The following is a 13,468-nucleotide window of genomic DNA, read 5'->3' on the forward strand; positions in this document are numbered from 1 at the left end:
AATTTCAGACAAATATTTTTTAGTACAAATATGTTCCAAATATTGCATGGGCTAACGTGTATACTAAATACTATATATATGTTGTGTTTGTGCCTATATTTTAAAATTAAAGTTTTAAAAAGAATATTAATTGTTTAATACTCAAGTTTAGCTGGGCTCCTGAAATTTTCCCCCACTAAATTAAGCAATGCTAGGAGAGAGGCAGAGACTCCATCTGCTAAGCACATGAGTATTCTGGTTTTCTTTTTGATTTTATAACAGAATCGAACAAGCATTTACATACACCTACTAACTCAATGAGAAAGTATAATAAATACTACTATGAAAGTATTGAAAAAAAAAACTGTGCTTTCAAGATACTCACTATATTTGTAGTTCTAGACTGAGTCTAGTTCTATACCTGAGTCTTTCAGCTGGGATAATTACTTCAATTCTTAGCTTCAGTTTGGACATGGTAATCTGCTTCTTTTTATTTATTGATGTGGTTGGATAGAATAGTGTTCCAAACTAGGTAAATATCTAAAAATGGCAAAGAGGGCATATTCAACAGCTGATGAACTGCAAATTCTCTGAAGATAATAACAACAAAAGATTCACAGAAAAACAAACTGATCTCTGCATATCTTCCCACAAAGTATTTTGAGCTTTCTCAACTGTCTGGTATGAATACGTTTTTGTAAATACCATGAAAGAAGTGCATTAAAAATCTTAATTTAAAAAACTTGCTGAAAATCAATGTGAATTATAATGGCTGATTGCTATGATTTTTAAATATGTTGAGACTATCTTTATAAAATGCTTTATACTTGGCAAAAATTCACTTAATTAAAGTCTGAAATTGAATATGAACTCCAAATGTATATTTATTTTTGTTCATTCTTTATAGAAATAGAATTGTAGCTTTGTGAATAATTTTTCATTCGTAGTTTGCAAGACATATCAAGAAATCTGAAGGCCAGAAAATTCCTAAAGTGGAGTTGCAAATATCAATTTATGGAGTAAAAATTCTAGAACCCAAAACAAAGGTAAGGCTTTTTTTTTTAATGTTAGAGGCAATCTTTAATTAATTGCAATTATATTCCTACTTTAACAAATGCTTAAAATTTTTTGCCACCCTGAACTGTTTAGTTCTGAGTTAATGACAGTTCGAAACTCTAGGAGTTTTAGAAGTGAAAACAACTTTTGGAATTGCATTATAAGTGATCTTTTCTTCAGCTTGTTTGGGATATAATATTAATAACTTATGTTAAGTGCATTCAACAGTGTTTGGACGTGTATTTGGGAATGTTTTTTTCATGAGATGTGAAAGAGATGCATACAGTGTGGTTCACTGAGTATGAAAGAAGATAAAAGCTGTGTGTTATTAAAATATTCTGCATTGACTTTTATTTCCTGTAGATGTAATCAGTGTGTATTAGTTTTTTATGGAGGCTGAAACAAAACACCACAAACTGGGTGGCTTAAACAGCAGAAAATATTTTCTCACAGTTGTGGAGGCTGGATTCCAAGATCAAGATGCCAGCAGGGTTAGTTTCCTCTGTAGCCTTTCTCCTCGGCTTACAGAGGGCTGCCCTCTTGCTGCCTTTTCACGCTTGTCTGGTGTCTCTTCTTATAAGGACACTCATCAAATTGGATTAGGAACCATACTCATGGCCTTATTTTAACTTAGTTACCTTTTTAAAGGCCTTATCTCCTGTTCGAAGAAAAACTAGACAAATTAAATTTAGCAGAGTTTATTTGAACAGATAATGATTCATGAATCAGGCAGCACTTGAAACCAGATGTTCAGAAAGGTTTGCCCAGCAGCATGAACATGGAGCTTTTTATAGGCTGAACACAGACTCAAAGTGACAACTCACCTGATTGGCTATAGCAAGGCATATACCTTATATGGATATGTAGTGATGAGCTGGCTGCCTGTAATTGGCTGAAACTTAGCTATGTGTTATACTTCCAAATTAGTGTTCAGTTTATTTACATACTAGTTAGGTTGCAGTTTGTTGTATAGGAACTCAAAATACACAGACAAATCTAGGTGAATGGCCTCATGCTTATTTAATTTAGCACTCCAACCACAGTCTCATTCTGAGGTGCTGGGGATTAGAGCTTCAACATGTGAATTTTGGGGAACACAATTCAGCCCATAATACAGTGTAAACTTAAGTTTCTTGTATTTAAGACCCTTCAAAGCAAATAAAATATTTAAAAATAAAATCTGTTCTGGATTCAAATTCATTAACATATACTTGTTTTGGACTAAAGTGTTTCCTTCCAAAATTCCTGTGTTCATGCCCTAACCCCTAATATGACTATATTTGAAGATAAGGCCTTCAAAGAGGTAACTTAGGTTAAATGAGATTTTAAGGGTGGGGCCTCATCCAATATGTCTAGTATTCTTACAAAAAGAGGAAGAGACACCAGGGATACGTACACTCAAAGTAAGGCCCACGTGAAGGCAGCAATCTGCAAGCCAAAGAGAGAGGCCCCAGAGAAACCAAACCTACCGACACCTTGATCTTAGACTTCTAACCTGCAGAACTGTGAGAAAATAAATTCCTGTTGGATAAGCCACCCAGTCAGTGGTATTTTGTTATGGCAGGCTTAGTAAACAAACACAGTACTTTATTCACAATGCCTCAGAGTTATCATTTAGTAATTTTGATAAGACCATATTAGTCAATTTGGAAAAATTAATATTTAACTCCAATTATTTTATAAATACGTATCATCAAAGTGTTCTTCTAACACCATAGGATACATATTGACAAATTAATTCAGTATAAAAGCCAAAAGAGGAACTTCTGGCCTGTTAACAGATTATGAAAAATGTTTCCCACAGGTCTGCAACTTTTCTCTAGTCCAGCAAGTGTCTTTGATACCTTCATCTATGTAAATTCCAGTTCCCAGCAACAACTTGCTATTTAAAGTGTGGCCTGCAGACCACCAGCAACCGCATCTATTGGATGCTTGTTAGAAATGTTGAATCTCACGCCCCACTACAGACCTACAGAATCTGTATTTGCAATTAAAGAAGAAACCTAGTGTTTCGTATGCACATTAAAGTTTGAGGGGATCTGCTGTTGTGCATGGTTTAGTGGCTTAATGCAGTAGGCCGCATTTTCAAATTGTAGCTTATGGAATAGCTACATAAAAATTAACTGAGGCATTTGCAAAAGTAATTTCTAAGGCCCCAAATTTGCCCCCAGAATCAGATCCTCTAACTGTGGAAATCTGTAGTAAAGATCAATGGCATACCTTCAACTTCCCATATTAAAGAGCAATGGCATTCCTTTAAACTTTTCAAGACGTGAATTTTAAGTCCTCTCACAATTATCCTGTCTAATCTTCTCTATTACTCACCCTCAATATTCAATTACAAACAAAGATGTGAAGATTTACTTTAGTTACGGCGATTCTAAAATAACTACTGCTAAGGTGGCTGAAAACAGAAAAATGAAATGGTGAAAAGATAGTAGAGGGTTGATTCAAGCATATAATTGGATATATGTAGTTTGCTGGGAAACAAGGCAATTGAAAGCAAGGTATGAATGAGGTAAATTCATTAGGCAATTAGCAGTTACATAAAGAACAATAGACCAAGGAAGCAATAAATTACAGAAGGACAATGCAATCAAAAGTGTAGCAACAAAGTGTAGTCTTATGTGTCATGAAAATAAAAATAATCCTATTCCTACATCTTCTTTTCAAAATTAAAAGGATATAGAGTGGTAAATGTCCAGCCGGAATAGGGTATTTGTAGGCCATGCTTATGTTGAAAGTTTTTTTCTACACCATATGAATTAGGTAGCTGTTTTGGAGTGTGTGTACATGTTTGTGTGTGTATGTGTAATTAATATTATTTTCAATTTCTTATCTGAAGGTTTGGGGCTTGTCCCAGCACACATTAAAATATATAAAGCTGATAATATACTTTATGTATCATTTTCATATGTTCTTGTTATTTTTTATTTGAAACGACCTATGGTGTATTCTAAACTCTAATAATTTCACTACGTTCATATACCGTAATTTACCAAATTATTCTTCTATTATTGAACATATGGAATGTTTCAAATTTTTTGTTAGTTGATAATCACGTTTAAATATTTACAAAATACAAACACAATTAAATGCAGTATGTAGAGAAAACTTTTTTGGGTTTCAGAATTCACAGGTTAATAATGGCATGTCCTTAGAAATGCATAAAATGCTAATTGCTTAAAGCGCTACAAGATGGCTACCACTAACTACCACTACAAGATGGCTACCACTAACTACCACTACAAGATGGCTACCACCTACGTTTATAGGGTATGTGTGTGTGTGTAAAGAGAGACGAAAATGGATCATGTAATGCAAATGTGGCATGATGTTACCAGTTGGCTAGGTGAAGAGTATATGGGTATGCATTGCAACCTTTTGTATTATTTCCTGCATGATTTCATCTGACCTTTTAAATGAGACTATTTCTTCCAATGAAAGATATGTGAACTGGCTGGGTGCAGTGGCTCATGCCTGTAATCCCAGCACTTTGGGAGGCCGAGATGGGGGAATCATGAGGTCAGCAGTTTGAGACCAGCCTGGCCAACATGATGAAACCCTGTCTCTACTAAAAAAAAAAAAAAAAGTAGCTGGGTGTGGTGGTGGGTGCCTGTAATCCCAGCCACTCAGGAGGCTGAGGCAGGAGAATCGCTTGAACCCGGTAGGTGGAGGTTGCAGTGAGCCGAGATCGCGCCACTGCACTCCAGCATAGGTGACAGTGTGAGACTGTCTCACATAAAAAAAAAAAAAGAAAGAAAGATATGTGAAAAGCTCTTTTAAAGACTTAATCAACAAGTTAGGCTGTCATATCTGTTTGGTTTTTCTTCCTTGGCTTCCTGACCACTTGAAGAAGAAAACTACCTTTATGAAACCCAATTGACCAATAACTTATGATTTATTAGGTTATTCCTTATACCTGCTCTCCTGATTGTTGGTTATTTACCTGGAATAAGGATAATTTTTTTCATTAACTTTAAATATTTGTAAATGCAAAGACAGAAATACCAAACTTTTTTAAAAAAATAGTGTATGATACTGTAGAGTGAGGAAAAACCAAAGTGAATAGGGTCAAAAATTAAGCTGGGCTTAGAAAAAGTCTGTGGTACAGCAACAGTAGAGAATAGAGAACCCAAAATTAAAGCTGCACACCTACAGCCATCTGATTTTTTGACAAAGTCAACAAAAATAACAGATGGGGAAATGATTATTCAATAATTGGTGCTGGGATACCTGGCTAGCCATATGGAAGAGATTGAAACTGGACCCTTACCTTTCACCATATACAAGAATTTACTCAAGATGGATCAAATATTTAAATATAAGACCTTAAAGTATAAGAATCCTGGAAGAAAACCTAGGAAACACCATTCCGGACATTGCCCTTGGGAAAGAATTGATGACTAAGTCCTCAAAAGCAATTGCAACAAAAACAAAAGTTGACAAGTGGGACCTAATTAAATTAAAGAGCCTCTGCACAGCAAAAGAAACTATGAACAGAGTAAACAGACACCTACAGAATGGGATAAAGTATTTGCAAACTATGCATGTAACAAACATCTAATATCCAGAATCTATATAAGGAACTTAAACAATTGAACAAGCAAAAAATAATAATAACCCGATTAAAAAGTGGGAAAAAGAAACAGGAGCAGGCCCTTCTCAAAAGAAAACAAACAAGTGGCTATCAAACATGAAAAAAATGCTCCGCATCACTAATCAAAGAAATTAAAATCAAAACCACAGTGAGATACAATCACCACCATGCAGAATAACTGTTATTAAAAAGTTCAAAAATAACAGATGCTGGTGAGATTGTGAAGAAAAGAGAATGCTTATACACTGTTGGTGGGAATGTAAATTAGTTCAGCTGCTGTGGAGAGCAGTTGGAGATTTCTCAAATAACTTCAAACAGTTACCATTTTCCAGCAACCCTAATGCTGGTTGTATATACTTGGTATATATCCAAAAGAAAAATAAATCTTTATACCAGAAAGACATACACTCTCATTTTCGTCGCAGCACTTTTCACAATAGCAAAAACATGGAATCAACCTAGATGCCTCTCAATGGTGGATTGGATAAAGAAAATGTGGTACACATACATCATTGGAACACTATGCAACCATAGTAAAGAATGAAATTGTGTCCTTTTGCAGCAACATGGATGCATCTGGAGGTCATTATCCTAAATGATTTAATGCAGAAACAGAAAACCATATACCATATATTCTTACTTATAAGTGGGTACTTATACTGGGTACTCATGGACATAATGATGCAACAGTAGTTTCTGGGGGCTACCAGAGGGAGAAGGAAGGAGGGGATAAGGGTTTAAAAACAAACTCTTGCATACTATGCTTAGTACCTCAGTGATGGGACTATTTTTACCCAAAACCTCAGCATCATGCAGTATACCCTGGTAACAAACCTGAACATGCACCCCCTGAATCTAAAATAAAAGTTTAAAAAAGTCTGTTTGGTGATAAAACAAAACAAAACAAAACAAACAAAGGGAAAGGTAGTAAGAAAGTAGATGATTCCCACCTACTATTTTTATTGCAGAAAATCATATTTTCAGGTTTCTATCAATAAGTTTATCACATGACAACCTATTATATAATTCTGTTTCTTAAGCTTTTAATATCAAATCTGCATGCTTCTCCCAACCTAAACCTCCTTTACAAAATATCAGTGAAGTGGGGTTCAACTCAACATGATTAGCCAGTTGACTTCATTATCCTATATTGCCTTACCAAAATCAATAATGCCAGTGCTTTTCTTTCCTGTCCACAAGTCTCAATTTCCTATTAAGACTTTAATATTTAATAATAAATTGTTAATAATTAATATTCAATTAGTGTTTAATATTAAATTGGTAATATTTAATTATTTAATATTAAAGTAATTATTTAATGTTTAAATTAATAGTAAATTACTAGTTAATATTAAAAATTAATTTCTATTTTTTCTGTTATTTATTTCTACTCGTTTTGTTTTTAATAATTTCAACTTTCATTTTAGATTCAAGAGTTACATGTGCAGATTTGTTACGTGGGTATATTGCATCATGCTGCGGTTTGGCATATGAATGATTCCATCACCCAGATAGTGAGCACAGTACCCAATAGTTAGTTTTTCAATCCTTAACACCCCCTTTTCCCATCCGCTTTAAAAGTTACCCAGTGTCTATTATTGCCATCATTATGTCCACGAGTACCCAATGTTTCTCACTTATAAGTGAGAATATGCAGTATTTGTTTTTCTGTTTCTGCATTAATTCGTTTAGGATAATGGCCTCCAGCAGTATCCATTTTCTGGAAAGGATATGATTTTGTTCTTTTTGTGGCTGCATGGTATTCTGTGGTACATATTGTACCACATTTTCTTTGTCCAATCTACCGTTAATGGGCACCTCGGTTAATTACATGTCGTTGCCATTATGAATAGTGCTGCAATGAACATATGAGTGCATGTGTCTTTTTGGTAGAAAGATTTGTCTTTTTATGGATATATGTCAAGTATGTATACCCAGTAACAGGGTTGCTGGAAAACAGCGACTGTTTTAAGTTCCTTGGGAAATCTCCAAACTTCTCTCCATAGCGGCTGAACTAAATTACATTCCCACCAATAGTGTATAAGCATTCCCTTTTTTTCATAGCCTCACCAGCATCTGTTGTTTTTGACTTTTTAATAAGAGTGATTCTGATTGGTGTGAGATCGTATCTCTTTGTGGTTTTTATTTGAATTTCTTTGATGATAAGTGATGTGGAGCATTTTTTTCATGTTTATTGGCAGCTTGTTTGTCTTCTTTAGAGAAGTGTCTGTTCATGTCTTTTGCCCACTTTTTAATATGGTTATTTGTTTTTTGCTGGTTTAATTGTTTAAGTTTCTTATAGAACCTGGGTATTAGACGTTTGTTGGATGCATAGTTTGCAAATATTTTCTCCCATTCTGTAAGGTGTCTGTTTACTCTGTTTGATAGTTTCTTTTGCCGTGCAGATGCTCTTTAATTAGGTTCCACTTGTCTACTTTTGTTTTTGTTGCAATTGCTTTTGGGAACTTAGACAAAAATTCTTTACCAAAGCTGATGTCAAGAAGGGCATTTACATTATTTTCTTCTAGGATTTTTATAGTTTGAGGTACTACATTATTTAATCCATCTTGAGTTAATTTCTGTATATGGTAAAAGGTAGGGTTCCAGTTTCATTCTTCTGCATCTGGCTAGGTATCCCAGCAACATTTATTGAATAGGGAGTCCTTTCCCCATTGTTTATTTTTGTTGACTTTGTCAAAGATCAGATGGCTATAGACTTGTGGCTTTATTTCTGAATTCTCTATTCTTTGCCATTGGTCTATGTACCTGTTTTTGTACCAGTACCATGCTTTTTTGGTTACTATAGCCTTATAGTACAGTCATCGGGTAATGTGATGCCTCCAGATTTATTCTTTTGGTTAAAATTGCTCTGGCTATTCAGGCTGTTTTTTGGTTTCATATGCAGTTTAGAATTTTAAAAATTCCAATTCCCTGAAAAATGGCATTGGCCATTTGATAGGAGTAACATTGAATCTGTATTGTTTGGGCAATATGGTCATTTTAACAGTATTAATTCTTCCAATTCATGAGCACGGAATATTATTCCATTTGTTTCTGTCATCTTTGATTTTTTTCCACAGTGTTTTGTAGTTCTTCTTGCAGAAATCTTTCACCTCCTTGGTTAGATGTATTACTAGGTATTTTTTTTTGTTGTTGACTATTGGAAATAGGATTGCATTATTGATTTGTCTCTCAGCTTTAATGTTATTGGTATACAGAAATGCTACTGATTTCTGTACATTGATTTTATATCTCAAAACTTTACTGAAGTTGTTTACTATCAGTTGCAGGAGCCTCTTGGTGGAATCTTTAGGATCTTCTAGGTAGATAATCATATTGTCAGTTAAGAGGGATAGTTTGACTTATTATTTTTCTATTTTGAAGCCTTCTCTTTTTTTCTACTGTCTGATTCCTCTGGCAAGGACTTTGAGTACTCTGTGGAATAGGAGTGGTGAGAGTGGGCATCCTTGTCTTGTTCCAGTTCTCAAGGGGAATGTTCCAGCTTTTGCCGGTTCAGTATTATGTTGGCTCTGGGTTGGTCATAGATGGCTGTACTATTCTGAAGTATGTTCCTTCAATGCCTAGTTTGTACAGGGATTTTATCATGAAGGAATGCTGCATTTTTTCGAAGGCTTTTTCGACTTCTGTTGATATGATCATATGGTTTTTGTTCTTAATTCTGTTTTTATGTTGAATTGTATTTATTGATTCGCATACGTTGAGCAAACCTTGCATCCCAGGAATGAAGCCTTCTTGGTTGTTTTGAATTAATTTTTTAATGTACTGTGGAATTCAGTTTGCAAGTATTCTGTTGAGAATTTTTGCATCTATGTACGTCTGGAATATTGGCCTATAGTTTTCTTTTTTCACTGTATCTTTGCAATGTTTTGGTATCTGAATTATGCTGGTTTTGTCGAATGAGTTAGAGAGAGGTTCCTTCTCCTCAGTTTTTTGGGAATGGTTACAGTGGAATTGGTACCAACTCTTCTTTGTAGGTATAGTAGAACTTGGCTGTGAATCCATCTGCTCTGGGGCTTTGTTTGGTTGGTAGATTTTTTATTACTGATTCAATTTCAGAACTTGATATTGTTCTGTTCAGGATTTCAGTTTCTTGCTGATTCAATGTTGGGAGGTTCTGCGTTTCTATAAATTTATCAATTTCCTCTAGATTTTCTAGTTTGTGAGCTTCAAGGTGTTCGTAATAGTCTCTGAGGATCTTTTGTATTTCCGTGGGATCAGTTGTAATACCACCTTTGTTGTTTCTCATTGTCCTTTTTGGCTCTTCTCTCCTTTAGTCTTTGTTTATGTAGCTAGTGGTCTAGTGATCTTGTTGATCCTTCCAAAGAACTAACTTTTGGGTTTGTTCATTGTTTTTATGGATTTTTTTCTCTCAATTTCATTCAATTCCACTCAGATTTTAGTTATATCTTCTGCTAGCTTTGGGGTTAGTTGATATTTGTTCTTCTAGTTCCTCTAGGTGTGATATTAGATTGCTAACTAGTGATCTTTCTAAATTTCTGAGGTATGCATTTAGCACTAATAGCTAATTTTTAAGAGCCCTACTTGAATTCTATTCCCAGAAGTGAGTTTTTAAAACTCTTAATGAAAAAGAAGCATCTCTATTTTAATCCCTACCAAACCTGGGGAGCAATCTTGGAGTTTAAAAATCCTTGAGATATTTTATACATTCAATTATATTGCATATTAATATAGAACAACTATTTACCCTATGTTACATATGAATATAGAGTATATGACTATTTACCCATATATATAAAGTACCATTTCTTGAATGCATTAAAAATGTAGGAAATCTAAAAAAGGGATTAAAAAGCTCTGCTGAGCACCAGTGTCCCCAAAACATTCCTAAGAATGCTGATTGCGGTATGTGTGTGTGAGTGTGTGTGTGTGTGTGTGTGTGTGTAGTGAGAGAGAGACAGACAGTTCTCAGTTCTTGGATACAACCTATTCATAGACATTTACAGACATGCATTTAGAAACTACTATTCAAGGACATATACATAAGTGACACACAAAAAAATCAATCATTTCATTCTAGATGTATGTTGATATTTAGAAAAAAACAAATGTGATACTTCTGAAATAAATTTATTTATAGTTAAACATACATATATGAGACAGGATTTTTAAATATATTATTAATCTAACATGGACTGTCTTTATACAGAATAGAATCTTTATTTTTTTTTTCACTTGGATGAATGAAAATGGAAAGTGAAAATTAAGTGAAAGCAATCTCAATAACAATTGGCTCCTCTGTCTTTCTGTGTCCTTTCCCTTTCTGCTTTTCTCACGTGTCCTCCAAATGAAGATTATAGAGTGCTATAAATGAGAGTAAATGAGAGACTATGTAGATTTCAGCACCAGCTAAGTGAATGTTGTGTTTTGCATGTTACTCATAATTTCTCCCATCTATGGAGAAATGAATTTTTTTCCTATAGTGTTTAGCAGTAATATTTTCTCTTTATTTATCATTAACATGCTTTTACAATTAATAAGCTGGTATAGACCTCCTGTCAGTATTTGGGAGCTATCGTGTAACAGAGAGCTGTTATTTAATTGACTATATTGTTATTAAAACAAAAAAAAATCAATAAGAAAGGAAACTGTTCTAATAGGCAAAATACAGAAAGAAGATAGTCTCAAACAAATATGATCATTGTCCATCGATGCTTTCTGTATAAGAAAGGAAAGATGCTGCCATCAAAAGCTAAGTAAGTCAAGCACCTCTTCTTAGACTTGGTTCCCCCTGCTTTTAAACAGATGAATTAGGCTATCTAATAATGCCAGTAAGCATTACAATCCTACAATATACTTCGTTATTTTAATTTTCATACTTACCAAGCAACTCTTCGATGGCTTACCGTTTGGTTTACCATTGTATGCAGGGAAAGAATGCATTGCTATGGACAGTTCTCTTAGCATTTATTTGTATATCTCATTTTATATATTCATTTTCAGTCTGACGAGCAGTTATTTGAATCAGAGTAATAGAGCAAATCTCAGCAAGCTGACACATCAAACTCTGAACTGAGAAGTTTAAATGTTTTCATATCAATGATTCTTATCTTGAACAAAATCTCTGAGATTTTGATTCAACTGAGGTAAAAACAGTGTAAATTTTTATAGCCAGCACCCCAGGTATTTGCGCTACACGTTGTCTGAAGCCACCTTTAGAGAAACTCTTCTAGTTATAACCTAAAATAAAGCTTTTTGGGGGGATATTCAGCCAGCCTTCCTTAGATGAAACTATAGTTGCTTCCATCTCCAATCTTATAAAACACCCACTCAATAATCTTGGTGAACTGACTTTCTGATTGATATTTCTAGTGTTACAGTGTATCTTAGGAAAATATATTTATGACTACAACAGAAAAGGGAATGGTTGGTTTTTCTACTTGTCATAATCAAAAACATTGAATTTCTTTTCTACCTCCAACATGTTTCAGAAGACTGTGAAGAATGAGTAATTAACACGGATGATCTATATGAATATAAAAAGTGTCAAATGCTCCATCTTTTGACTAAATAATAGTAATTATAGAAACACATTTATTTTATATAAATATTTTTATTTTAATGATGTATATACCTTCTATTTTATAAGTTTTATAATTTAATATATGTGTGTGTGTGTGTGCATGTGTAAATATATGTTGCAACTATATCGATCTGGTTGCAGTATTTGTCTTCTACTGATGAATAGATTTGACTGCGTGATTTGGAGTCTGGATATGTATACCATTCATTCATTGCTTCATGAAAAATGCTACAGAAGTTCCAAAGATGAGCTTCCTAGACAGAACAGGTTCAAGAGTGTATGAGTTACCATGAAATTATATAAAATAAAATTTAATAAGATTACTAAGGATGAAATGACAGTGTGTTTCACATGAAATCGTATCCAGATAAAGCTGTGTTCTAAACTATAATGCTAGTAGATAGCAGTGAGATAAAATGAGAATTGCTCTGGTTTAAAAGAGTTCTGGTAATTCTGTAAAACTGTGGGGGTGTCTTATTCTTTCTGGGTCTCATTGTTCTCCTCTGTAAACATGCAAAGTTTAAAGTATATGATTTCTCAAGAGCCGTTGTAGCTCAGATAGGCCATAAATCTTTGATCATTTTGTACTATGCTTATGTTTTGCTCAGCACTACTGAAATGCATATCTTAGTTTCATCCTGAATCAGGAGGTCTATCTGTATCCATTATGCCTTTGTTTTAGGTTGGGGTGTACATAATTATAAAATCAAAGATTGACAGATGATTGTTCTACTTTTAAAGTCACGTTATTAACACAAATGAGTATTTCAGAAAATGAAAAAAGAATCCCATCAACTGTTTATTTCCATCTGTGTTCACAGGAAGTTCAACACAATTGCCAGCTTCATAGAATATCTTTTTGTGCAGATGATAAAACTGACAAGAGGATATTCACTTTCATATGCAAAGATTCTGAGTCAAATAAACATTTGTGCTATGTATTTGACAGCGAAAAGTGTGTAAGTATCCCAGATGTTGTAGGGTGGTTTGTTCTGTTTTATAAGCCAGGAATTGTCTTGCTTCTGGCATTAGCAAAGTATTTGAAAATGAATAATGTCTGTAAATACTTAGCTGTACTAATAGATTTATTTTGTCATGAGAATATGCTTCAGGATTTCATCTGTAACTAAATTCTCATGGTCATGAGCATAAACTTACATGTAAATTTCTTTTATTAGAATGCCATGCCTGCTTATGTTATGCATGTATTTTATAATAATTTAATCTATTTTACAATTTTAAACTCAAATATGATTTAGTAATATGCACAT

The 13,468-nt window shown here is 33.9% G+C and overlaps 1 protein-coding gene across 33 annotated transcripts in view; it reads left to right on the forward strand.

Moving 5' to 3' along the window:
- The window catches only part of GULP1 (GULP PTB domain containing engulfment adaptor 1), a 304,220-nt gene that overhangs the window by 236,914 nt on the left and 53,838 nt on the right, over window positions 1–13,468 (forward strand). For all 33 annotated transcript variants that reach the window (XM_004032940.5, XM_055380365.2, XM_055380374.2 and 30 more), the window contains 2 exons: window positions 927–1,025; window positions 13,019–13,156. In XM_004032940.5, coding sequence (XP_004032988.1) covers window positions 927–1,025; window positions 13,019–13,156 — 237 coding nt within the window. The remainder of the gene's footprint in view (window positions 1–926; window positions 1,026–13,018; window positions 13,157–13,468) is intronic.

The sequence above is a fragment of the Gorilla gorilla genome, chromosome 11 (genome assembly GCF_029281585.2).
Source record: "Gorilla gorilla gorilla isolate KB3781 chromosome 11, NHGRI_mGorGor1-v2.1_pri, whole genome shotgun sequence".
NCBI classification, from domain to species: Eukaryota; Metazoa; Chordata; class Mammalia; order Primates; family Hominidae; genus Gorilla; species Gorilla gorilla.